Source organism: Staurois parvus, unplaced genomic scaffold (assembly GCF_062004578.1).
Source record: "Staurois parvus isolate SC_StPar_1 unplaced genomic scaffold, SC_StPar_1.0 ptg000009l, whole genome shotgun sequence".
NCBI lineage: Eukaryota > Metazoa > Chordata > Amphibia > Anura > Ranidae > Staurois > Staurois parvus.
Genome location: NW_028317805.1, coordinates 9,385,365 through 9,410,141, shown reverse-complemented (window position 1 = coordinate 9,410,141; position 24,777 = coordinate 9,385,365). Strand labels below are relative to the sequence as shown.

The window sequence follows — 24,777 nt, the reverse complement described above, 5'->3', positions numbered from 1 at the left end:
ACACATGGACTGCATGGGGTGACACATGTCACACATGGACAGACTGTATAGGGTGTCACATGTCCGGTCCCGGGCTCTGTGTTTGGATACAGAAGGACGTCCTGTGCAGGGACCGGTCGGTGATGTGTGATGCAGAGGGGCGGGCTCTGGGCGGGGTCATTACCATTCATGGACTGACATGTAGAGTGGGAGCCATCCAATCAGAGGGCGGGGGCGGGCTCCGCTCCGGTGTACGGGGGACAGGCTGGGTGTGAATTGGCCTGCAGCAGCCGCTGTGATCCCGGGGATCGGACACCCCCCCTGCCGGGACCCGACATCTCACCCCCCGCATGGCACGGATGTTCCTGGGGCTGCAGGAGGGATGAGGAGCCCCGGTACCCGGGGAGAGGACGGGAGACACTCCGCTCGGATGGATGACAGCCACTGACAGCTCACAAGTAAGAACTTCTCCGGGGCCCCGGACTGCGGACCTCTGTGCGGGGACACCTTTCATCTCTGTGCGGGGACACCCCCTCCATTTCTGTGCGGGGACACCCTATCCATCTCTGTGCGGGGACACCCTCCATCTCTGTGCGGGGGATCTGTCTGGGGGGTCTGCAGAGGACGGATGTGAAGATCTCTTTGCATAGGGGTTCCCAATAGGAATGGTGGAGGGGTCCCTATGCTGGGGGTCCCTATGCTGGGGATCGCTATGCTGGGGGTGTCTATGCTGGGGATCGCTATGCTGGGGGTGTCTATGCTGGGGATCGCTATGCTGGGGGGTGTCTATGCTGGGGATCTCTATGCTGGGGGTGCCTATGCTGGGGGATCCCTATGCTGGGGGATCCCTATGCTGGGGGATCTCTATGCTGGGGGATCCCTATGCTGGGGGATCCCTATGCTGGGGATCCCTATGCTGGGGGTGTCTATGCTGGGGATCCCTATGCTGGGGATCCCTATGCTGGGGGTGTCTATGCTGGGGATCCCAATGCTGGGGGTGTCTATGGTGGGGGTGTCTATGCTGGGGGTGTCTATGCTGGAGATCCCTATGCTGGGGGTCCCTATGCTGGGGATCCCTATGCTGGGGATCCCTATGCTGTGGGTCCCTATGCTGTGGGTCCCTATGCTGTGGATCCCTATGCTGGGGGTCCCTATGCTGGCGGTTATGTTGGGGCTATCTATGCTGAGGATCTCTATGCTGGGGCTGTCTATGCTGAGGATCTCTATGCTGGGGATCTGCAGAGCTATGAGGTGGGGATCCCTTTGCTGGAAGATCTCTATAGCCATGATCTTGGGATCTCTGTCTAGGATACCTCCACAGGAATAATTTGCAGGGGACTCTCTATAGGAATGGTTTAGGATCTCTTAGCAGGAGAAGCTATAAAGCAATGATCTGGGGATCTCTATAGGTAATGATTTAGGATATCTCTATAGGAAGCATGTGGGATCTTCGTGCAGGGGATCTCTGTGCAAGGGGGGGGGGGGGTCCCTTTGCTTGAAGATTTCTATAGAAATTATCTGGGGATCTCTGTCTAGGGATACCTCTATAGGGAGGATGTAAGGATCTCTACTAAAAGATGTGTATAGGGATGATGTAAAGATCTCTTTGCTGCTGGTGGTGGGGGGGGGGGGTCTTTCTAGGGGTGATCGCTATAGGGATTATATGGGTATCTATTTATGGGGGAGTCTATATAGTGATGAGCTTTGGGATCTTTACTAGAATGATCTGATTCTAGGCAATTTCTGACAGTAGGAATGCTGTGATTATCCATATAAAGGAATCTTTCTAATAGTTATGTAGACATCTCATTATAGGGAGGGATCTATGACTTGGGGATCTCTATATGGGGGGTTTGTGACTGTAGGGATCTCTTTGTGGAAGGATCTGCATAGGAATGAAGAATGTGTCCTCTGGATCAACTGTGGGTATAGGATTATAACTTTTTTTTTTTCTATAGTTGAACTTGATGGACTTTTGTCTTTTTTTCATATGTATTGGGAGATTTGTGATTGTAGGGATCTTTTTATAGAAAGATCTCTATAAGAACAGAGCAGGTGCCACTGTATGGTGGATTTGTGATTGTAGGAATTTTTTTGTAGAAGGATCTTTAAAGAAATGAGATGATGTTACTGTATGGGGGTAAGGATCTCATTGTAGAAGGATCTCCATAGGAATGGTAAAGGTGCCACTGAAGGGAGGATTTGTGACTGTAGGGATCTGTGTAGAAGGATCTCCATAGGAATATTAAAGGTGTAACTGTATGGGGGGATTTATCATTAAAGGGATCTTTTTGCAGAGCAGGTGTCACTGTATTTGGGATTGTAGGGATCTTTTTGTAGAAGGATCTCTATAGAAATGATGACGGTAGCACTGTATGGGGGGGGGGGGGATTTGTGTAGGGATCTCATTGTCAAAGGGATGTTATCCAATGTTAGGGATTTCATTGTTGAAGGATTTCTATAGGATTGGATTTGTGACTGTAGGGATCTCATTGTTGAAGGATCTCTATAGGATTGGATTTGTGACTGTAGGGATCTCATTGTTGAAGGATCTCTATTGGAATGGATTTGTGACTGTAGGGATCTCATTGTTGAAGAATATCTATAGGATTGGATTTGTGACTGTAGGGATCTCCTTGTTGAAGGCTCTCTATAGGAATGGATTTGTGACTGTAGGGATCTCCTTGTTGAAGGCTCTCTATAGGAATGGATTTGTGACTGTAGGAATCTCATTGTTGATGGCTCTCTATAGGAATGGATTTGTGACTGTAGGAATCTCCTTGTTGAAGGATCTCTATAGGAATGGATTTGTGACTGTAGGGATCTCATTGTTGATGGCTCTCTATAGGAAAGGATTTGTGACTGTAGGAATCTCCTTGTTGAAGGATCTCTATAGGAATGATGAAGGTGTCACTGTATAAAGGGGTGATTTATGACTGTAGAGAACTCATTGTGAGATAGAAATGACGAAGGTGTCACTGTATAAAAGGGGGGTTTATGATTCTAGGGATCTCAGATTGAGAGATCTCTGGACACTGTGATGCTGGGAAAATCTGAGGGATCTGATGTTGAGGAGGTGGCACATGAAGATCTCTGGGTCTATCAGGAGGGGCCCCGGATGGGGTGTCTGTTTGGGGGTCTCTATCTGAGTAGTGTGGAATCACTGTGGATCTTTAGCTGTGCTAGTCTATGGATCTGGGGGTTCTCTGGATGGACATCTGTGGAGAGGGGAATATGGACTGAGATCTCAGTCTGTGGTAATCATGTGAGGATCTGCCTGGGACAATAGTAAATGGGGATCTCCAGCTGTGGGGGGTTGGGTCTGTGATGTGGGGATCCCTGGTGATGCTGGGCTCTGTCAGTGTGCAGTGAATGCAGTGCTGGGGACACACAGGGAGGGCTGCATGTCTGCACAGTGTAGCTGGTGATTGCATTGCTCTGCTGGTAATGTCACCCAGAGCTCAGCATGGCCTGCTGTCATTGGGGACAATATCTGGATCCACTCATCAGTGTGACTGCAGCACTCAGCCTGAGCCTGTGGCCGATGTGTGTGTGTGAAAGCTGCATTTATTGCATAGAAAATCAGCCAGTCACATGGCCCACTCTAACCAATAGGCTCATGCTCATGAAATGTGTTCATCTCCTACCATGTGGAGGGCTGATGTGTGCCTGTGCCATAGGTGTCACCTGCCTTCTTGTCTCACCTGTGTCCTTAGTGTGGTGTCACTGAGAGAAGGCTGTGGGAGTCCTAAGCTGGTCATACACAAGTAGAATTTTATTTGAAACTTTTCATCTTAAGAATGTTTGTTTGATTTTCTAATTGTTAGTTTGGTCTTATCGACATTCGTTTTTGACTGGAGGGACAGGAGAATGTGAAGGAGTGGGATGGAAATCTTCCAGCCAAATTTTAACAGTGTATGTGGTTGTCATTCAGGAAAGCCCATTTGTAATAAAAAACAGATATTAAGGGCAAATTAAAGTTTTAAGTACTTTCAACCGACATTTTCATCCATTGTACTTAGAATTTTGTTTTACGAATTATCATAAGAATGTTTGTACAGACGGTCGTCCAAAAATCAACTAGTGTATGGCCATCTTTAGGGCAAAGCTGTATTTGGATGTAAAAGTCCTAACTACACAGACAACCCCCACATCCCAAAGTATCCAAAACTGTATGTATATAGCAGGGGCGGACTGACAACTCATGGGGTCCCCGGGCAATAGGGGATCATGGGGCCCCTGTGTTCTTGCCCAAACTCAAAAAAGCCTATGAAAAAGGTACCAGGCATCTCATGGGGCCCCCTACTGACCCTGGGCCCTCAGGCATTGCCCGAGTTTCCAAATGGTCAGTGGGAGCCAATGAGTCCAGTAAGGAGGGAGAGAGCAATAGCTCTTGGGTAAAGCGCTGGATTGAGATCAGGCTCAGGTAAGTATTAAGGGGGGCTGAGGGGGAGGGGGGAAGCTGCACTTAAAAGGTTTTTCACCTTCAAGTGGAACTGCACTGCATCTGAGCACCACAAACCAAAAATGCTATTTAATTCTTTGTTAAAGCGGAGTTCCACCCAAAATGGGAAGTTCCACTTTAAAGACTGATCCCCCAATCATCATTAAGGTTTGGCACCTTTGGGGAGCGGGTACCCGAAATTGAGAGGTACCCAATTCCACTTCCGCTGCAATTGCCTAGGGGATCAAAAGCAGAAGTTGTCATCCTACCCTCCCTCCCCGTAGTCTTGTGCGACACGTGAGAGGTCCCAGAAGACGACGGGGCCATTCATGAAGCGCAGCGCTACTCGCGCATGCGCAGAGGGCACCCGGCTGTGAAACCGCAAGCTGTCACAGCCGGGTGCCCACACTGAAGATGCCGGCGCCTGGAACACCGGATTGCTGATGAAACAGGCTGCGGGGAGGACACCGCGGGATCCGTGGGACAGGTGAGTGGCTGCTTTTAAGAGTCAGCAGCTACAGTTTTTCTATCTGCTGACTTATTTTTTTTATAGTGTGAGTGCTACTCCACTTTAATATTCAAAGCAAACTCACCATTTAATGTGACACTAAACTCTGCTTAAAAAAAAACAAAAACTATGTCTGTGTTCATTCTCCATGGTTTCTCTGTACGTAGGAACATAGCCACATAGCCTTCTCTTGCTCGCTCCTGAGATGGACTAGAGACTATGGGCTGTGGGATGTGTAGTGTGCATAGAGCAGTACTCATGTTCACAACCAGCATGCACTGCAGGGTCCAAACAAAAGGAAGTGAGGGGGAAAAGGAGAAGCTCAGAAGCTCATAAAAAGGACAGAAAATACAGTAAGGAATGAATTAAAGTTGTAAACGAGAGATTTACAAAGCATACACTTCCAAAGTACCGTATGTACTTGCCTCTATCCAAAGCACCTAGTGTAATTTTTGTCTGCTCTCTCATTCCTCTACTAGCTGCACGAGTCACTTCTCACAGCATAAGCCAACACCAGGCAATCCTGGGAGACAGCCATGCCCCCCTCCAGCACACAGCAGGAATTTGACAATCTCAGCTGTGCATGTTTCCCTACGTTGACCTTTCCCTCCGCTCAGATCTCAGATTACACTCAGATCCTTGCTCTATGCTATGCACTGTGTGGCATCAGATCCCCGCCCCCTGCCATCTGTAGCTGAGATCTGTGTGTTTCAGAAGGCTGTAGAGGAGAGAGGGCTGCAGATAAACAGGTGCAACCTATGTAGAAGGATTTGTATGCATCACCTGAGGCCAGTTACTGCACTGGGTATATGTAAGGGTTTATAACCACTTTAACGAAAAATACATTACAGGGCCATTAAGTAGCGGATGTGTATAGATTATTTTTGGAGAATAATGCTGACCATACATGGGTCAAAATTCGACCGATTTTTGCTCTGTTAGTGGGTCAATGGCACCATCCGATTTTCGTGGTTCATCCCCTTTTCGGTGATCAGGCATGTTGGAAAATTTGTGAAAAACCGACCGATTTTCGACTCGATGGTCAAATCATACGATCGTTTTTCATGAAAAGAATATGCGCATGAGCTATGACCTGGAAGGAACAGAAGTTTGCCTGTTATATGGGGTGAACTTTATGACTTGGTCGGCCAATTTTCGAAATCCTTGATGGCACCTTTGGATTACCGAGCGAACAATGTTTTCGGTTTTCAGACGAAAAATAGTTCGGAATTCGACCCATGTATGGCCTGCATAATGATATTCTTGAGTATCACTTTTAGACCAATTTACCAACCTGTATGTTCTTAGGAAGAAACTCAGACAAGTAGAAGAGTCACACTCTATGCAGACAGTGTGCTTGGTGGGATTAGCTCCCCAGGCTGGGTTTAAAATATTAATACTTTCTACAAAACTGAATAGTGAGTCGCTGACCTAGAATATGCAGGATGGGAGTTTATACTCTTCAGACTATGCTGTCTGCCTGCTTGTTCCAGGTCAACGGTTCACTTGTAATCTATCCTGGATGAGAATGACAGCCCTGACAGCCATGGAAGGCTCATTTCCTCCTAGGTTTCTTTAAGGGCCAGTTCACACTACATGCGTTTCAGCTGCTTTTTTTTCTGCATCAAAAATGCACAAAGTAGGTGATATAGTTGTCAATGTCATAGTTCACATCAGTGCTTGCAGTTCCAGTGCGTTCCGGTTGCAGAAAAAAAGTAGAACATGCTGCATTTTTTTCTGCACAGAACTGTACTGGAGTGCGGTAAAACACATCAAAAACACACTGGAATGCACTAAAAATGCACTGGAACGCACATGCTCCTATTTATATTGAAGAAAAGGATAAGGGGACAAATGAACTGGAATGTTCGTTTCCTCGTAGGTTTCTTTAAGGGCCAGTTCACACTACATGCGTTTCAGTTGCTTTTGTTCTGCATCCAAAACACACAGAAAGAAGGTTATATGGTTGTCAGTGTCATAGTTCACATCAGTGCTTGCAGTTCTGGCGCGTTCCCGTTGCAGAAAAAAAAGCAGAACATGCTCCATTTTTTACTGTACAGAATTATACTGGAACGCGGTAAAACGCATCAAAAATGCACTGGAATGAACCAAAATGCGTTGGAACTCTTGTGTCCCTATTTAAATTGAAGAAAAAGAGGAGGGAAAAATGAACTGGAATGCATAAAAACACACTGGAACACACTAGAACGCATCAAAAATGCACATTCAAAAAAACATCCGGAACGCATCTGGACTGCGTTTCTATAGTGTGAAACAGCCCTTAAAGGAAACCCATAGCGAGCAAATGTTGTAATCAGCCATTGCTGACGTCTCCTGAAAATGCAGTGGCACGTGCTTATCGTATTGGTTCAATGCTTTCTAAGAACTAGCATGCATTTCAGGAGTCCTGACTTCGCTGGTCGCCTTGTTGCAGGTCAGTGACTCTAAAAGTATTGAAATTGGAATGTCAGGCAAAGAGCATTTTCAGAAGGAGCCCAGCAGTGGCAGCCATGAACAGTGTTTGATGCGTGTGGAAGGCATTGACAGGTATGTGAAATATGTCTGTCCTCGCTGTACAGTAAAAGGAAGTGAAATGGTTGTGTGTGAGGAGCCACTCCTGAACAAGCGACTATTCCTAGTGATTGCCATCAGTCACGTTGCTGTAAACTTTCACACAGTTCTATTGTTGTGTAACAAGCAATGTCTGATAAAGATGCGGTGTGCACACTCCAAGTGGCTAGGCTGTACAGAGCCGTGGATAAGGGGGTACCACCAGTCCTCCTGTATGGGGCTCAGGCCAGCAGGGGGGGCCCAGGCAGCTGGGTGAATCAGATGTAGGCAGTGAGGTAGTTCGGCACGATGGAGGGGGCAATTACTGGAAGCGATCCCCTGTATTGCTCTCTGCAGTAGCTGAAAGCCGGCTTCTTCTCCTCCTCTCCCTCCTGCTGGCTGCAGAGAGAGCTGAACAGGGGATCGGTTCCAGTAATTGCCCCCCCCCTGTCGTGCTGATCCCCCATCTCTGTGCACCATATGTTTCCCCCTGCTGCTCAGGCTCCCCTGTGTGCCCCCTCTCCTGAAGTGCTCCCGGCTTACCCACCAGCAGCTGCAAGCACTCTACAGGATCCTTCAGGATGGAGGGTGGAGGAAGGGTCTTGTATATATGTCACATTTGCCAGGCTCCTCCTATCCTGAATGAGCACAGTGAGTGATCGGTACCAATCACTGTGTTCATTCATAACTGAAGCATAGTAAACTGTGTTTTTGTTTTGGTGGGGGGGGGGCCCACAGGTTGGCTGTATGGGGCCCCGTGGTTTCTAACAGCAGCCCTGAGGCTGTACATATGGAGGGAGGGCTGCCTGTAGTATCTGTATACCCCCCAAAAAATGTGTCTGTGCTGGGAATAATGATTGCAATTTATGAAGCTATTTATCAGCGATCTCTGGGGTTCAGCCTGTGTGCCCATACAGGAAGAGAGTACAGTAGAACAGATCGAGCTGCAACATGACCATCTAGCCTTGTCAGCTTACTCATTTCCTGTTTGCTTATTAGCCAATATCTGTGACCACACTGGTCACGTGCATTTTCATGAATGACAAAAAAAAAAACACTCACTTGCAAAAAGTACTACATTGCACAATGCTATCGGTCTAACACTGGCAACTTGCTGACAGGAGGAGAGAATGATAACCTTATCATTGTGTTGCTGTTCCTTTGTTGTCCAATTAACAGGCTGAGAGCTGGTTGGAGATTTATTATTTGCCTATTATGGGTTCTTTCACACGGACATTCTAATCGGGTCCGCCTGCCCGTTTTTCAGGCGGATCCGATCGGAACCTCCATTTGTCTCTATGGATCGGCGGGTATAAATAGACATGTGTCCGTTTTACATCGTCTGACATCTGTCATCCGCTTGCTCAGCAGGGATCAGCGCAGAGATCCCCCACTGAGCAAGCGGATCTGCTAAATGGGTCCACTCTGTGTGAAGGGACCTTTAGGAGGCAAGTGAGCTCACCATCCTGGTTGTGCTGTGGGGTAGGGGGATAGAATGCGAATCACAAGGAGGATGGAAAATAATTCCTATAACAGGAAAGACATGTCACATATACTGTATGGCTCCATGCACACTAGCTCAAAAAATGCTGGAAAAAACGCTGGATAAAAATGCTGATAATAGCGTTTGTAGTAGCATTTTAGGCACGTTTTAGTAGCGTTCAGAAGCTTTTAGGAGCATTAGCGTTTTTACAGTACATGTAGAGAAAAATAAAAGCTAGAAAAAAAGCTGTTAGATTGAGAATTGAGCTGAGAATTTTAGTAGCATTTAGGAGTGTTTAGCGTTTTTTTTTTCTAATGGAAAAACACTCCAAAAAACTCTGCACAAATATTTTTTTTTTTCTGCTTCTAGACACTGAAGCTTAAAAAATGCCAAAAGCCTAAAGTAGTGTGCATGGACACATAGGACAACACTATTTAGCTTCTAGGAGCAGAAAAAATGCTGATAACAGCTTCTAGGAGCTTAAATAAATGTTAGTGTACTTGGAGCCTTTACCCTAGGTTCACACCTAAGCATTTTGCAGAAACGCACTACAGTCCATTTAACATTATTTCCTATGGGACACGCTCACATCTCTGCGTTTGCACCTGGTGCATTTCTGGTTCTATAGACTTTAATGGAAATGCTGCAGAAAATCATGTGGTGCGTTTTTGCCGCATTTTTGATGCATTTTGTGCTTTAAATCTGCCTAGCAACAAGAAATTAGAAAAAAAACAGCATGTGCAAAAACACACTGCAGAAACAAATCAAACGCAAACTGCATAGGTGTGAACCTAGCCTTAGTCTCGGTTCACACTGCCGTGACTTGGGATCCAACTTGTGAGACCTCAAGTCACATGACATGTGAAATCCCATGTTAGTCAATGAGAGCCGTCTTATTTAGCACTGCTGAAGTCGGTCCGACTTTAGAAAAGGTTCCGGTACTACTTCAGGGCGACTTCTATCCGACTTGTGCCCATAGACTTTAATGGAAGTCGCCTCCACGTCGGATCCTCATCTATATTGATGTAATTTCGATCCTACCAGGGGCAGACTGACCATTTGGAAACTCGGGCACTGCCCGAGGGCCCGGGGTCAGTAGGGGGCCCCATGAGATGCCCCTGGTACCTTTTTCATAGGCTTTTTTGAGTTTGGGCAAGGACACAGGGGCCCCATGATCTCCTATTGGCCGGGGGCCCCATGAGTTGTCAGTCCGCCCCTCGATCCTACATTACAGGAAGGCTACCCAGACATTCCCTGAAAGACGCGTCAAAGTAGTACTCAAGTCGCCTGGCAAAGTGGCACTGTAAGTCGTGTGGCTTTCAGGTCGCAGTAGTGTGAACCGAGACTTAACAATTCAGCCGTGTGTTTAGCTGTTTGCCTTTGAATGTGTTTGGGTAATTGTAACTAGAGTAAGACATAAAAGACAACAAAATGTCAAAACAATAAATAAAACCTTGTAATATTTTGTGTTATGGCAATGTGGTCTCATAGATGGTAATGTAGTATTTTTCAACATCTGTTTAAAAATTCCATATTACATGACATTTACATTTTATTGATCGGCAGATTGTCAGGCAATATGTGAAATGGAAAAAAAACGAGATGCTGAAGCTGTGCACGGCGTTGTGCCAAATCTAAATCGGCTGAGTTTTCCATTCAGATTGTCATTAGACGGAGCTTTACCTGCGGACTCTGGACTCATTCAAGAGCCAGGCAACTAGCATTAGTAAAATGAGCAGTCAGCGATGGCAGCCTCTCTGTTTCTTTTGGGAAAGGAGAGTTCCAGGCAGCAAGTGAAATCATTCATGGAGCTTCTAATACACAGGTGTCAAACTGGTGGCCCTCCAGCTGTTGCCAAACTACAAGTCCCATGAGGCATTGCAAGATTGACAGTTACAAGCATGACTCCCAAAAGCAGAGGCATGATGGGACTTGTAGTTTCACAAAAGCTGGAGGGCTGCCAGTTTGACACCCCTGTTCTAATACTTTGCAATGCAACTGTGCTAACGTTGGAGAGTTCAGTCAGTCCTTGATCAGAGCTTGGTACACCCAGCTCCATAGAAGGTCACTGGGAGTGTAATTCCTGAATACTGTGCCATGTAACTTCCTCTCTCTGTATTTGATTCCTGCATCACCAATCACATTTCAACATTCAAATTAAAGAATGTCCCAATCAATTTGTATGGAGTCCAAAAAACTTTTTTTTTGGTTGCATTTAGTTAAATCCAATGCATTTCTAGGGCTGTGAGGGTCCCTCTTCATCAGGGCTGCAAAGAAAAATCATGGAATGATAAAGGGGGAATCTGTGAGCCCTAAAAACACATTGACTTTTTATTGAATGCCATTTCTAATAAATAAATTCTTGACTCAATACAACTTGTTTAGCATTTTACTCCTCACATCTATAGTATTAGGCTCCATGTACACTGCAGCTGATAAACTCACGTTTCAGAGCTTTTCTGCATTTTTTTTCAGCAGCCCCTGAACTTCCCCTAATGTTCTCCTATGTGTCCATGTACACATCGTTGTTTACAGTCATTTACAGGCAGTTGAGTTTAAGGTTGTTTTTTTGAACGCACCAAACTTGCGTTCAGGACTAGATTTTATCAGCGCCAAACGCTTCTAAACGCAGCTATAAGCGTTTGCATTTGGGAAATTTTTTTAACTCTTCCATTTCCAGATGCTGGCCAGAGCCTTTTTTCATCATGAAAAATACATGCAAAGTGTTTTCCTGGTACTCAAATGGACCTGGTACACCATACTTTGAAGTTTCGCATGAAAGAAAATATGTTAGACACTGCTGCAATGATTTCTGCACAGAAATGAGCTGGAACACATCCAATCACCACAAAAAAAAAAAAAAGACAGCTAATCTCAACAAATACTGCTTTCTCTGCTTCTGCTCTCTCTCTCTCTCTTAAAATGTCTGAAATATTTTTTACTTATAATACATATTTGCAGCACTACAATTGAAGTGACTAAGTGAATAACACGCAAAAATGACATTTTGGTGAATTCCAACAATGTCAGCAAAGTGACAAGTGCAAAAGTGAATGGATGAGGACCACCTAAGTATCAAATAAAGAGTTCCAGCAACTTCTGTAACATCTAGATTCGGTGCAGGTGACTTCTGTGGTAAAGGGAATGAGGTATGCTTGCACTTACTGTCCTCATCCATTATATATATAATTTTTATTTTAGGTCATTTCTGAGTTGTTCTAATTGGTTTTGTTATAGAATATTCACATTCAATTTGTCACTTTATTTAATGAATTTATGTTTATGTTCACCCATTCACTTTTGCCCTTGTCACTTGCTGACATTGTTGGAATTCACCAACTTTGCGCAAATCTCATTTTTGCATGTTATGCACTTAGTCACTTCAATTTTAGCGCTGCATATATGTATTATATGATCTATCTGAGGATCAAGGGGTTCATCCTTTTATGCTAGCAGCTGTGCTTGTTCCTGTGTGCTCACTTTTATTGCTAGTAATTTTTTTACTGTTTTCCAGTGCATTCTGGGTATTTTGGAAGGTCTCCTGAGGTTATCTTTAAAAAACGCTTCTAAATGCAAACGCTCATAAACGCACATAACCGCGGTATGCAAACGCGGCTAAACAGACATTTTTTAACTTTCCTTATTTCAGCAGTCAGTTTCCATCATTCAGAAGTGTCCCGTGTACATAGAGCCTAAGTTGATTTAAACTGAACTCTCTGCACAAAAATTTTCATTTAAATACAATCATCCATAGACATAAATTATATAAATCCACTTTGTGTTCACCATATGTCTTTGCAACCCAGATATTACTTTGTGAAAGTAGCAGTGACATCATCACTGTGCTGTACATAACCTGTGCAGAGAGCAGAGCTGTAGGAGGGACCCACCGGGCCCTGCCCACTCCAGGCTGCCTGCAGAAAACTACAGAAGGGGGCGGAGACGAGACCAGTCATCCTGCAGAAGGAGAGAGCAGCAGTGACCGGTCTTTAATACAGGAAGCCCCTGCACAGGGGTAAAGCTTCACACTGCAGACTGCACAGATCTGGAAGGAATACACAAAGCACATCAAGATTCAATGAATAACACACGACTCTTGTACAGTGCCTTAAAAAAGTATTTATACTCCTTAACATTTTCCACATTTCCACGTAAATGTATTTTATTGGGTTTTATGACATAGACCAATACAAATTGGCACATAATTGTGAAGTGGAAGGAAAATGATAAATGGTTTTCAAATTTTTTTTACAAATATCTGAAAAGTGTGGTGTGCATTTAGCCCTCTTTATTCCTATACTCCTAACTAAAATCTAGTGGCACCACCTGTGTGTAAAGTAATCTCAGTATAAATACAGCTGTTCTGTGAAGCCGTCAGAGGTTTGTTAGAGAACATTAGTGAACAAACAGCATCGTGAAGGCCAAGGAACACACCAGACAGGTCAGGGATAAAGTTGTGGGGAAGTTTAGAGCAGGGTTAGGTTGTAAAAAAATATCCCAAGCTTTAAACATCCCACGGAGCACTGTTCAATCCATCATCGGCAAATGGAAAGAGTATGGCACAACTGCAAACATGCTAAGACATGGCAATCCACCTAAACTGACAGGCCGGGCAAGGAGAGCATTCATCAGAGAAGCAGCCAAGAGGTCCATGGTAACTCTGGAGGAGCTGCAGAGATCCACAGCTCAGATGGGAGAATCTGTCTACAGGACAACTATTAGTTGTGCACTCCACAAATCTGGCCTTTATTGAAGAGTGGCAAGAAGAAAGCCATTGTTGAAAGAAAACCATAAGATGTCCCGTTTGCAGTTTGCAAGAAGCCATGTGGGGGACACAGCAAACATGTGGAAGAAGGTGCTCTGGTCAGATGACACCAAAATGGAACTTTTTGGCCTAAAAGCAAAACGCTATGTGTGGCAGAAAACTAACACTGCACATCGCCCTGAACACTCCATCCCCACTGTGAAACATGGTGGTGGCAGCATCATGTTGTGGGGATGCTTTTCTTCAGCAGAGACAGGGAAGCTGGTCAGAGTTGATGGGAAGATGGATGGAGCCAAATACAGGGAAATCTTAGAAGAAAACCTGTTAGAGTCTGCAAAAGACTTCAGACTGGGGTGGAGGTTCACCTTCCAGCAGGACAACAACCCGAAAACATCCAACCAGAGCTACAATGGAATGGTTTAGATCAAAGCATATTCATGTGTTAGAATGGCCCAGTCACAGTCCAGACCTAAATCCAATTGAGAATCTGTGGCAAGGCTTGAAAATTGCTGTTCACAGACGCTCTCCATCCAATCTGACAGAGCTTGAGCTATTGTGCAAAGAAGAATGGGCAGAGATGTCCCTCTCTAGATGTACAAAGCTGGTAGAGACATCCCCAAAAAGACTTGCAGCTGTAATTGCAGTGAAAGGTGGTTCTACAAAGTAATGACTCCGGGGGGGCTGAATACAAATGCCGCCACACTTTTCACAGATTTATTTGAAAAAATTGTTGAAAACCATTTATCATTTACCTTCCACTTCACAATTATGTGCCACTTCGTGTTGGTCTATCACAGTGGTCACTAAATGGCAGACCACGGTCCGAGGAACAGTCCTGTCCGGACTGCAGCCATGCCACTGCCACAGCTGGGTATCCTCTTTCGTGCATCTCACTGAGCCACCGATGTCATCATCACAGTGGGCGTGGTGTGAGGAGCTGCAGATTGGGACTGAGTGGTGGGAGCTGGTGATTACCCAGCTTGTTAATATGTAAAGACTTCCGCTGTCTGCAGCTCGAGACAGAAAGCGGAAGTCTTTTCATATTAGCAAGCCAGGCAATCACCCACTTGTTAACATAATAACTTGGGCAGCTCCCGCCCCACAGTGCTGATCTGCAGTACCTCCCACTCCCGCCCGCTATGAGGATGGCATCGGTGGCAGGCTGGAGGCCCAGGAGAGGACACCCCAGAAGGATTAGTGCCTCTGCTCTACCTAAGATACCATAGGACTGTGCAGGGGAAGGATTGCATTAAAAGGGGCGCTGTGTTGTGATGGGGGTGCTGTGTTGTGATGGGGGTGCTGTGTTGTGATGGGGGCGCTGTGTTGTGTTAAAGGGCACTGTGTTGTGATGGGGGCACTGTGTTGTGATGGGGGTGCTGTGTTGTGATGGGGGTGCTGTGTTGTGTTAAAGGGTGCTGTGTTGTGATGGGGGCACTATGTTGTGTTAGGGGCACTTGTGATGGGGGCGCTGTGTTGTGATGGGGGCGCTGTGTTGTGATGGGGGCGCTGTGTTGTGATGGGGGTGCTGTGTTGTTTTAAGGGGTGCTGTGTTGTGTTAGGGGGTGATGTGTTGTGTTAAGGGGTGATGTGTTGTGTTAAGGGGTGCTGTGTTGTGATAGGGGCGCTATGTTGTGTTAGGGGCACTTGTGATGGGGGCGCTGTGTTGTGATGGGGGCGCTGTGTTGTGATGGGGGCGCTGTGTTGTGATGGGGGCGCTGTGTTGTGATGGGGGTGCTGTGTTGTGCTAAGGGGTATTGTGTTGTGTTAAGGGCACTGTGTTATGTTAAGGGGTGTTGTGTTAAGGGGTGCAATGTTGTATTAGGGGCACTGTGTTGTGTTAAGGGATGTTGTGTTAAGGGGTGCTATGTTGTATTAGGGGCGCTGTGTTGTGTTAAGGGGTGCTGTGTTGTATTAGGGGCACTGTGTTGTGTTAAGGGGTGTTGTGTTAAGGGGTGCTATGTTGTGTTAAGGGGTGTTGTGTTAAGGGGTGCTATGTTGTGTTAAGGGGTGCTATGTTGTATTAGGGGCACTGTGTTGTGTTAAGGGATGTTGTGTTAAGGGGTGCTATGTTGTATTAGGGGCGCTGTGTTGTGTTAAGGGGTGCTGTGTTGTATTAGGGGGCTCTGTAATGTAAAGGGGGGCAATGTGGGACTTCTTTAAAGAGGGGACTGTGATGTGTTATATCACTAACGAGATTTGGACCTCGGCTGGAAGGAAATTTTGCTAACTGGACCTCCGTAAATTTTAATTCAAGACCCCTGGTCTATCACATAAAATCCCAATAAAATACATTTACATTTTTGGTTGTAACATGACAACATGTGGAACATTTCAAGGGGTATGAATACTTTTTCAAGGCACTGTATTTAGATAATATTTGCTTATGGCAGAGTTCATTTTCAAGCTGAAGTTTGTTTGTTTAACCACACGGCTCTGGTGACATCACTTACCTGTAAGGCCCCATTCACACCTCAGCATAGTAGGAATGTGCGTTCCCACCCTTTTTTGGAGGGGAGCATGGCTTGGTTGTAGAATGTTTGCTGTGCAAAAAGGTGCATAGTAAAATGTGCTTCTGCTATCTGTGCTTGGGGTGGCATAAACAATTAATGGCACCACAAGCATGACACATTTTGCAACGCGATTGTAGCATGTTTCCAACACACTTGAGAAGACACACATGTAGGTGTGTTTTGTTGTGCATTTAAGAAACACGCAGGTGTGAATGCAGCCTAATGAAGGCTATTCCACACTGTGCAGGCAGATGGATATTTTAGAAAACTTCACTGAAGGGATGCCCTGTCCTCTTCCTGTGGCTGAACTTCCAGTGCAAGTGCACAGGGGGGTTAATAGCTTCAGGGTCTGGGCTGAGCTGCTGTAAAAAAAAAAATGCTCCTGATGTGGATCCTCCCCGTTCTTCCTCCTCCTCCACTTAGCACTGAGAAAAAAATCTTTGATTGCTTTTGCTGCCTCACAATCTCTGAATGGAAGAGTCTGATCAGTCATAGGATTCTCTCTCCCATTCACAGATCCTGTTACAGGCAGTGATCAAAGAACTTTTCTCAGTGAAGGAGGAGAAAGGAGAGAGCCGGTCCTCCTTGGGAGCAAATTTAATAGCAGCTCAATCTCGGATCCAAAGCTATTAACCCCATGCTTGCTGGAAGTTCAGCTGCAAGAAGAGGAAGGGGCAGCCCTTCAGTGAAGATTTCTCTAGGATCCAGCTGTTGATGCAGCATGGGACATCCTTCTTTACATGTAAGTGATGCAAATAGAGCCGTGAGGCTAAAAGGCAAAACTTTAGCTTTAAAGAAGAATTTTTTTGTTCCCATGCGGTGGGGCTGTGCCTGCACTGCATATGTTAACTGCTCAATTTTGTCTAGGGGCGAGAAGAGGGGAGATATACTCACCCAATCTGCCAATTTTCTAATCACAAGACTGGTTCCTGCTGCTTCTGCCCCACATGTTAGTGATCCTGTGCATGGAATGTTCCTGATGTCATCACTTCCATAGAACGGTTCTGGACATGAGAATGGCAGGAACAGTCCACTGCTGGACGTGGGGGAGTGCTGTGTTCCGGAGGATCGAGGGATTGGGTAAGTATATCCTTTCTGTGTGCTCCTGGACAAAACGAGCAGTTAACCCATGCAGTGTGGGAATAGCCCCGTTGCATAGGAAAAAAAAAATTCATGGAGTTCTGCTTTAAGATATGAGCCAATCCACGACCCTTGAACTTAGAAGAGCTACCTAATACTTAACAAGGATCCAGTGCCCCACATCTATCCTCCTTTGCAAATATCCAAGGCTGGTTAAATCTGATTGTCTGCCGTGTGATCTTTTTTCTTTCTGCAGTTTTTTGTGTGGGAGGCAGCAAAGTGGGTGTTCCAGCATCACCAGCAGATGTGTTCCAGGATCACATAATTACAGGCAGGGCAGAACAGCAACGCTTTAAAGATAAACTAAACTACTCAGCAGGTAGACTCCGCTTCCCGTACTTTAAAGACAAAACATTTCACTTAAACATGTCAGCAAGTACATTGAACTGGTCTGTTGCCGTATCTGTATAATAGAATCCGATAAAGATCTGCAGAATAGTTTGCTGAAATGCTTGCAATGTATCTAGCTGCAAGTGGATAGTTATTCCCTTAACAACCCAACCAGAGTTACATTTTATGTGTTTAAGGGCAAAACGGCAGATTTTCCTGCGCTGTACAAAAACATGCTGCCTTTTGCAGAAACGCATGGGTGCCATTAATTGTTAATGGCACCTCACTCGTCTAGCAAATGCATACCTTCTCGCTTTAAAATGTAGATTTAAAATGCATCAAAAACTCAGCAAAAACACACTACTGTACATGCTTTTATGCAGCATTTCCATTGAAAGTCTATAGAACCAAAAACGCAACTTTTTGCGTTCAAAAAAGTCCCTGACCCTTTCCAAAAAATGCACTGGGTGAAAACGCTGAGATGTGAACATGTCCCATAGGAAATCATGTTAAATGGACTGTAGTGCGTTTCTGCAAAGTGGTGCGGAAAACGCTTAGATGTTAACCTAGTGTAAGAAGGGATTTCCCCCACTGTGTCTGCAATACAAGTGAAGGGAGATCTCCCCAAATGGACACAGGTGATGGAAAAAAAAATTATAGGAGCTTCCCCATCCCCTACTCCACGGGTGTCAAACTGGTGGCCCTCCAGCTGTTGCCAAACTACAAGTCCCATGAGGCGTTGCAAGATTGACAGTTACAAGCATGCCTCCCAAAGGCAGAGGCATGATGGGACTTGTAGTTTCTATAGATATAAAGCAGGGGTGTCAAACTGGCGGCCCTCCAGCTGTTGTGAAACTACATGTCCCATCATGCCCTTGGCTTTGGGAGGCATGCTTGTAACTGTCAATCTTGCAATGCCTCATGGGACTTGTAGTTTGGCAACAGCTGGAGGGCCACCAGTTTGACACCCCTGCCCTACTCTATCCAAAATGACAGTTTTGTCTTTAGATATATTGTAACAACCATCCTTCCCATGGAAGGTCTATTCAGCAATCAATGCCTGTACAGGCTGTAGTACATTTTCTATGACTGTATGACAGGTTCTCTTTACCATAGAATTGTTTCTGGCTTGTATTTATCTTCAGAAAGGCATAATATTATGTGATTTGTTTTCATCTTATGGCATCCCAGGAATGTACCCTATAGATACAGTAATACTGATATCTGCTATAGTCAAAACTGCAAGATAAGTAAGGCGGCCATACGTTGCGGTGCCAGGTAGACCTCAGATGACTTGATTTTTCCTTCCGTCCGGGCACACATATAGGACTAAGGGGGGTCCTCATCTATTGAAGCACACTTTATTCACAGAGACAGCAGGGGGACCCACAGCAGGGTGTCGGACTTGGTGATAATGGTCTCCTCCTCCCATGCCCGCCTCCAGGACTTCTCCAGGGTGTCATCCATCCTCTGGAACTCCCTGCCCCAACCCATCAGATTATCACCTACTCTCCTCTCCTTTAGGCGCACCCTGAAAACCCATCTCTTCTCTTCACCCCCTGCTAACCTGCCGACCTCCTCCACTCTTCCTACCACTCCATCCCCCACAGCTATCTCCTCCTGTACCACCATCCCCTCCCTCCTAAATTGTAAGCTCCAAGGAGCAGGGCCCTCGATCCCCTCATGTTTTGCATTGTATTGGTATTGTTCTGTCACATGTTCTGTCCCCCTTTGTAATGTACAGCGCTGAGCGAACTATTGGCGCTTTATAAATACTGTATAATAATAATATTAATTAGAGATTTCAGGAAAATAGATTTTTTATTCAGAACAAATTAGGGTTTTACAGCCAGGAAATTTCACTCATTAAGCTGGTTAGACAAAACATACTGTTTTTTTCCCCTCTCTCCTTTATTTAGAGGGTGTGTTGTCTTTGGCCTATGACAGTGTGGGGTTGATTTACTAAAACTGGAGCGTGCAAAATCTGGTGCAGCTCTGCATAGTAGCCAATCAGCTTCTAAGGCTGGCCATACACTATACAATTTTCTTGAGAATTTTGCTTTAGGTTTACCAAAAACCATATAATATTAAGGTCAAACCTAACAACACTTTCAATTGTATCCAATTAGGCAGACCCTTACACTACATAGTTGAAGGTAAATCTAAAGGGAAATTGGGCAGAAATTGGACAGAAAATTGTATAGTGTATGGCCAGTCTAAGGCTGGCCATACATTATACAATTTTCTGTCCAATTTCTGCCCAATTACCTTTAGATTTACCTTCAACTATGTAGTGCAAGGGCCCACCTGATTGGATACAACTGAAAGTGTTGTTTAGGTTTAACCTCATATTATATGGTTTTTGGTAAATCTAAAGCAAAATTCTCAAGAAAATTGTATAATGTGTCCAGCCTAACTTCAGCTTGTTCAATTAAGCTTTGACAAAAAAACACGTGGAAGCTGATTGGTTTCTGTGCACACGTATGCGGTGCAGTACATCGCATGTCATTCGCACAGGAACCGCACCACATTCCTGTACACATCACATGCGATTTGTGTGTGGAGAGATTGGAGCCATACATTTTGTATGGCTCAAATCGCACGGCACCCACACCAGAAAGGTGCAGGACTCTTTTTTTGGTCCGCGCTAGGTGTGAATACCCGATTCTGCACATCGCACCATGTTTTGTGGACCGATTTCGGGGTGTTGTTAACATGGTTTGCATGAACGGGGTGCGATTGTGATGTGGTGCAGAATTCACACATAAAACGCTGCAAATTCTGCACCGCATCAGTGTGAACCTGGGTTCAGAGCCAGTTCACACTACATGCGTTTCAGTTGCTTTTTTTTTTCTGCATCCAAAGCGGTAGTCAGTGTCATAGTTCACATCAGTGCTTGCAGTTCCAGTGCATTCCGATTGCAGAAAAAAAGTAGAACAAGCAGCATTTTTTCTGCACAGAACTGTACTGGAACGCAGTAAAACCCATCAAAAACGCACCAGAATGCACCAAAAATGCATTGGAATGCACAGGTCTCTATTTAAATTGAAGAAAAAGAGAGGGGGAAAAAATTAACTGGAATGCATAAAAAATGCACTGGAACGCATCAAAAACACACTGGAAGGCGCCACAAATGCATAAAAAATGTGCATGCAAAACCTATCCAGAACGCATCTTGACTGTATTTGTATAGTGTGAACCTGCTCTAAGCCCTGATTCGCACTAAGGCTTGGTTCACACCTGTGCAGTTTGATGCGATTTTTCTTATTTTAACCTGTTGCTGGCGCATCAAAAATGCACAACATGCTTTTCTGCAACGTCTCCATTGAAGTCTATAGAACCAAAAACACCACGTTTTGCATTTAAAAAAGTCCCTGACCCATATCCAAAAAACGCACCGGGTGAAAACACAGAAATGTGAATATATCCTATAGGAAATCATGGGCTGCTGTGCGTTTTTGCAAAACGCAGCGGAAAATGCATAGGTGTGAACTTGGACTTATGCAGTGCGGAAAACACAGCAAATCCTGTGCGTTTCCCGCTCCGCATTGCATTTGCATGGCATTCATGCGATCGGTACGGGTGTCAATGTCAAATTAATGACACCCTGAAACAGATGGCAAAACACAGTGCGGTTACCAGAATTCACATCACATCTGGTGCGGGGAAAAAAAAAGGGTCCTGCATCTTTTTTGGCGCAGATGCGATGCGATTTGAGCTGTAAAAAATATATGGCTTACAACGCGGTGCGGTTCCTGAGTGAATCGCATGCAATGTGCCGCACCGTGTTAGTGTGAACTCGGACTAAGATTTACGTGGCTACAGACTGGGTGCCAGGGATCTAGGTGCATCGTCCTATATTTCACTGAACTTCTACTTCCAGCAAATCCATGCATATGAAGAAAACTAGTATTTTCACCAATTTCTTGTGTTGCAAAACAGTCCCGTGCTGTGGATTCCTTCCATTGATGTGCATTTTGAAGCCTACTCATTGGGGCTGTTGAAAATGCATGACAAATGGCTGCCTGAGCCTGGAGGTAGTAGGAGCGGATTGTCTGATTATCACGTCATTGTGGAATATCACAAATGGTTTCCTAGCTGCCGGTGGACAATCTTCCGCACATTTCCTGCTCTAAGCTCAGCTGTAAGACCGTCTTGTCTACATTTCCTTCCTTTTCTTATTTACTTGTCATTGGCAAACAAGGCACTGTGCTGCTTCTCCGGCCAGGACAGCGGAAGTGACATCCGGAGCGCCATGTGCCATTTGATTCACAGCAGGTTTGTGGAAAAATAAACCAAACACATGCCGCTTTGTTACTGTATGAACAAGATATTAATCAGCAATTCCAGCAACAAGTGAAATCATTCTGTGAACTGTGGGGGAGGGGGTGATTCAAACAGAGAGGAGGAGGGGTTAGGACTATAGAAATTATTGCAGCCTTAGAGAGTGGGAGTCTCGGGGTGAAACATCCATAATGACAGTCATGTTACAGTGAAGTCTTGCTAACAGAAAACCCCCCCAAAAACGATGGGCTCCTCTACACTGCAAGGGTTAAGTCTAGGGGTGGAGGAATAAGGGGGGCTGGGTACACAATGTGGAGGAGCGAGCAATAAGGTAAGTATTACACCCTTTGCCCCCACCAATAGCCTTAGTCCCCATTCACACCTGAGCGGTTTATAGCGCAAAGCTCCAAAACGCTCGGCGGGGGGGGGGGAAATCAATATTATTCTATGGAGATGGTTCACATCTTCACTCCAAGCAGGGGCGGACTGACCATTTGGAAACTCAGGCACTGCCTGAGGGCCCGGGGTCAGTAGGGGGCCCCATGAGATGCCCCTAGTACCTTTTTCATAGGCTTTTTTGAGGACACAGGGGCCCCATGATCCCCTATTGCCGGGGGGCCACATGAGTTGTCAGTCCGCCCCTGACTCCAAGTCGCCTGAAGCTCAAAAACGTTTTTGGAGCTACTTTTGGAAAAATAGAAACACACAGTTGGCGCGTTTTAAAGCGTGTTATGCGCGACTTTCTGCTCAAATGAATATGTTTAAAAAACTAGGAATTATATATGAATAAATAAATGTAAAATAAATAATAATTAACCCCTAACCTTAAAAAAAGAGTTAGGGTTCTTGTTGATGTTCTTGTTTGTTTGTTTGTTTGTTGGTTTATTTGGTTGGTGGTTTGTTTGGTTTTGGTTGTTGTTGTTTTATTTGTTTGGATGTTGTCTTTTTTTTTTTTTTTCTTGCCCGTTTCCATTTTAGGCAGCCTCCACCATGTAATACCCTAGGTTTACACCTAAGCGTTTTCCGCAGCATTTTGCAGAAACGCAGTACAGTCCATTGAACATGATTTCCTATTGGACATGTTCACATCTGCACATTTTCTTCTGGCGCGTTTTTTTAACACAAAAAGTTGCATTTTTGGTTCTATAGACTTCAATGGAAATGCTGCAGAAAAGCATGTAGTGCATTTTTGCTGCGTTTTCCATTTTAAATCTGCCTAGCAACCAGGAAGAAAAAAGCGAAACGCGTCAAAAATGCAGGTGCAAAAAAACGCAAAACACAATGCAGAAACGGCTCAAATGCAACCTGTATAGGTGTGAACCTAGGCTTACACCCCAGTCACATTGGGTGCGACTTGGCATGCCATGTGACTTGCAAATCGTATGCCAAGTCGCACCCTATTGTCCTCAGTTAGAGCGTTCAAATTGGTGCAGTTCCGACTTGGTCGGAGCCACACCGATTTCCAAAGTAGTACATGTACTACTGTTGGTGCGATTTGCAGCTGTGTCAGATGTCTTGCAAATCACACCTGAAATCGGTATCTCACCCGACTTTGAAATCTTGTGACTTCACTGTAAGTCGCACGATTTCAAAGTTGGACTGGGGGGGGGGGGGTAAGGGAATAAGCAGAAAGTAGGCGCAGGTGGCACTTGTGGTTTGCACATTGCCATGCTTTCTATGTACTGTGGGGTTCTAACCAGGGGCGGACTGACCATGTGGAAACTCAGGAACCGCCCGAGGGCCCGGGGTCAGTAGGGGGCCCCATGAGATGCCCCTGGTACCTTTTTCATAGGCTTTTTTGAGTTTGGGCAAGGACACAGGGGCCCCCTGATCCCCTATTGCCCGGGGGCCCCATGAATTGTCACTCTGCCCCTGGTTCTAACTGTACTTGTGATGTTCAGTACCTGTGTGTTCTGGAATTTAAAGCAGCAAGTCTTTCCCCATTCTCTAGGCGGCATCGATTTCCCAACGTACAATGCTTTCACAATGATGTTGCTGCTTCCTGGGGAATTCAGCTGAAAATAAATCCGCAGCAGTAAATCCAGTCTATGCTGCTGTTTGGCTACCATTGCCCATCAGTGGAGAGTATGGCCATGGCAATGGCCGCCAGATTGATAGGTGGTACAGTGCTATGTAATGTAAACCCAGCAGATGAATCCAGCCTGCACAGAGAACTGGGAAGCCAACAGGGGGGACTATGTTTTGGGAAATAAGCACAGGGGCATGATTGGCTTACATCTAGGAAAGTAGCAGATGGCTGTGTCTTCCAATGCAGTAGCCTCCTATCTAGTCCGGCGCAGAGGCTTGCTTCTTTGCCTGCCCCGTCCTACCTCCTATGCATACCTGTTGGCCACTGATGCTGCCTATCATAGTGATGGGCCAGTATTAATGTTTGGTGTGGGAGGTAGCAGCAAGCACTGTCACACCCTGAAGCGTCAGAGTTTTGCCTGTTGCAATGACCTGGAATTCGGCCATAATGGGAGGAGTTTGGCAGCTGCTGTACTTTATACCTGCAGCGGTTTTGTGCTCCTGCAGCGGTTTTGTGCTCCTGCAGCGGTTTTGTGGTCCTGGACAGGGTCTCTCTAAGGATAATTCGATCTAACATATATTTGCCATATACTTGTTATCTGTTTATGGCACTGCCAGGTTCCTGGGCAGTAAAGGGTTAGTTCACCTCTGAAGACTTTTGCCAAAAAATATCCTTGTTGCATTCTAGTATCCTCAGGACATGATGTTGCTGCATTTAGTGAAATCATTCTGAATTGTTCAGCTTCTTATTCCATT

The 24,777-nt window shown here is 45.4% G+C and overlaps 1 protein-coding gene across 1 annotated transcript in view; it reads left to right on the top strand.

Annotated features, from left to right (window-relative positions):
* The first annotated feature begins 213 nt into the window (after nucleotides 1–213).
* PTPRE (protein tyrosine phosphatase receptor type E) overlaps nucleotides 214–24,777 on the top strand; it is a 301,972-nt gene continuing 277,408 nt past the window's right edge. Inside the window, exon 1 of the mRNA XM_089669546.1 lies at nucleotides 214–437. Within this exon, the coding sequence (XP_089525672.1) occupies nucleotides 414–437 (24 nt within the window). The 5' untranslated portion in view covers nucleotides 214–413. The remainder of the gene's footprint in view (nucleotides 438–24,777) is intronic.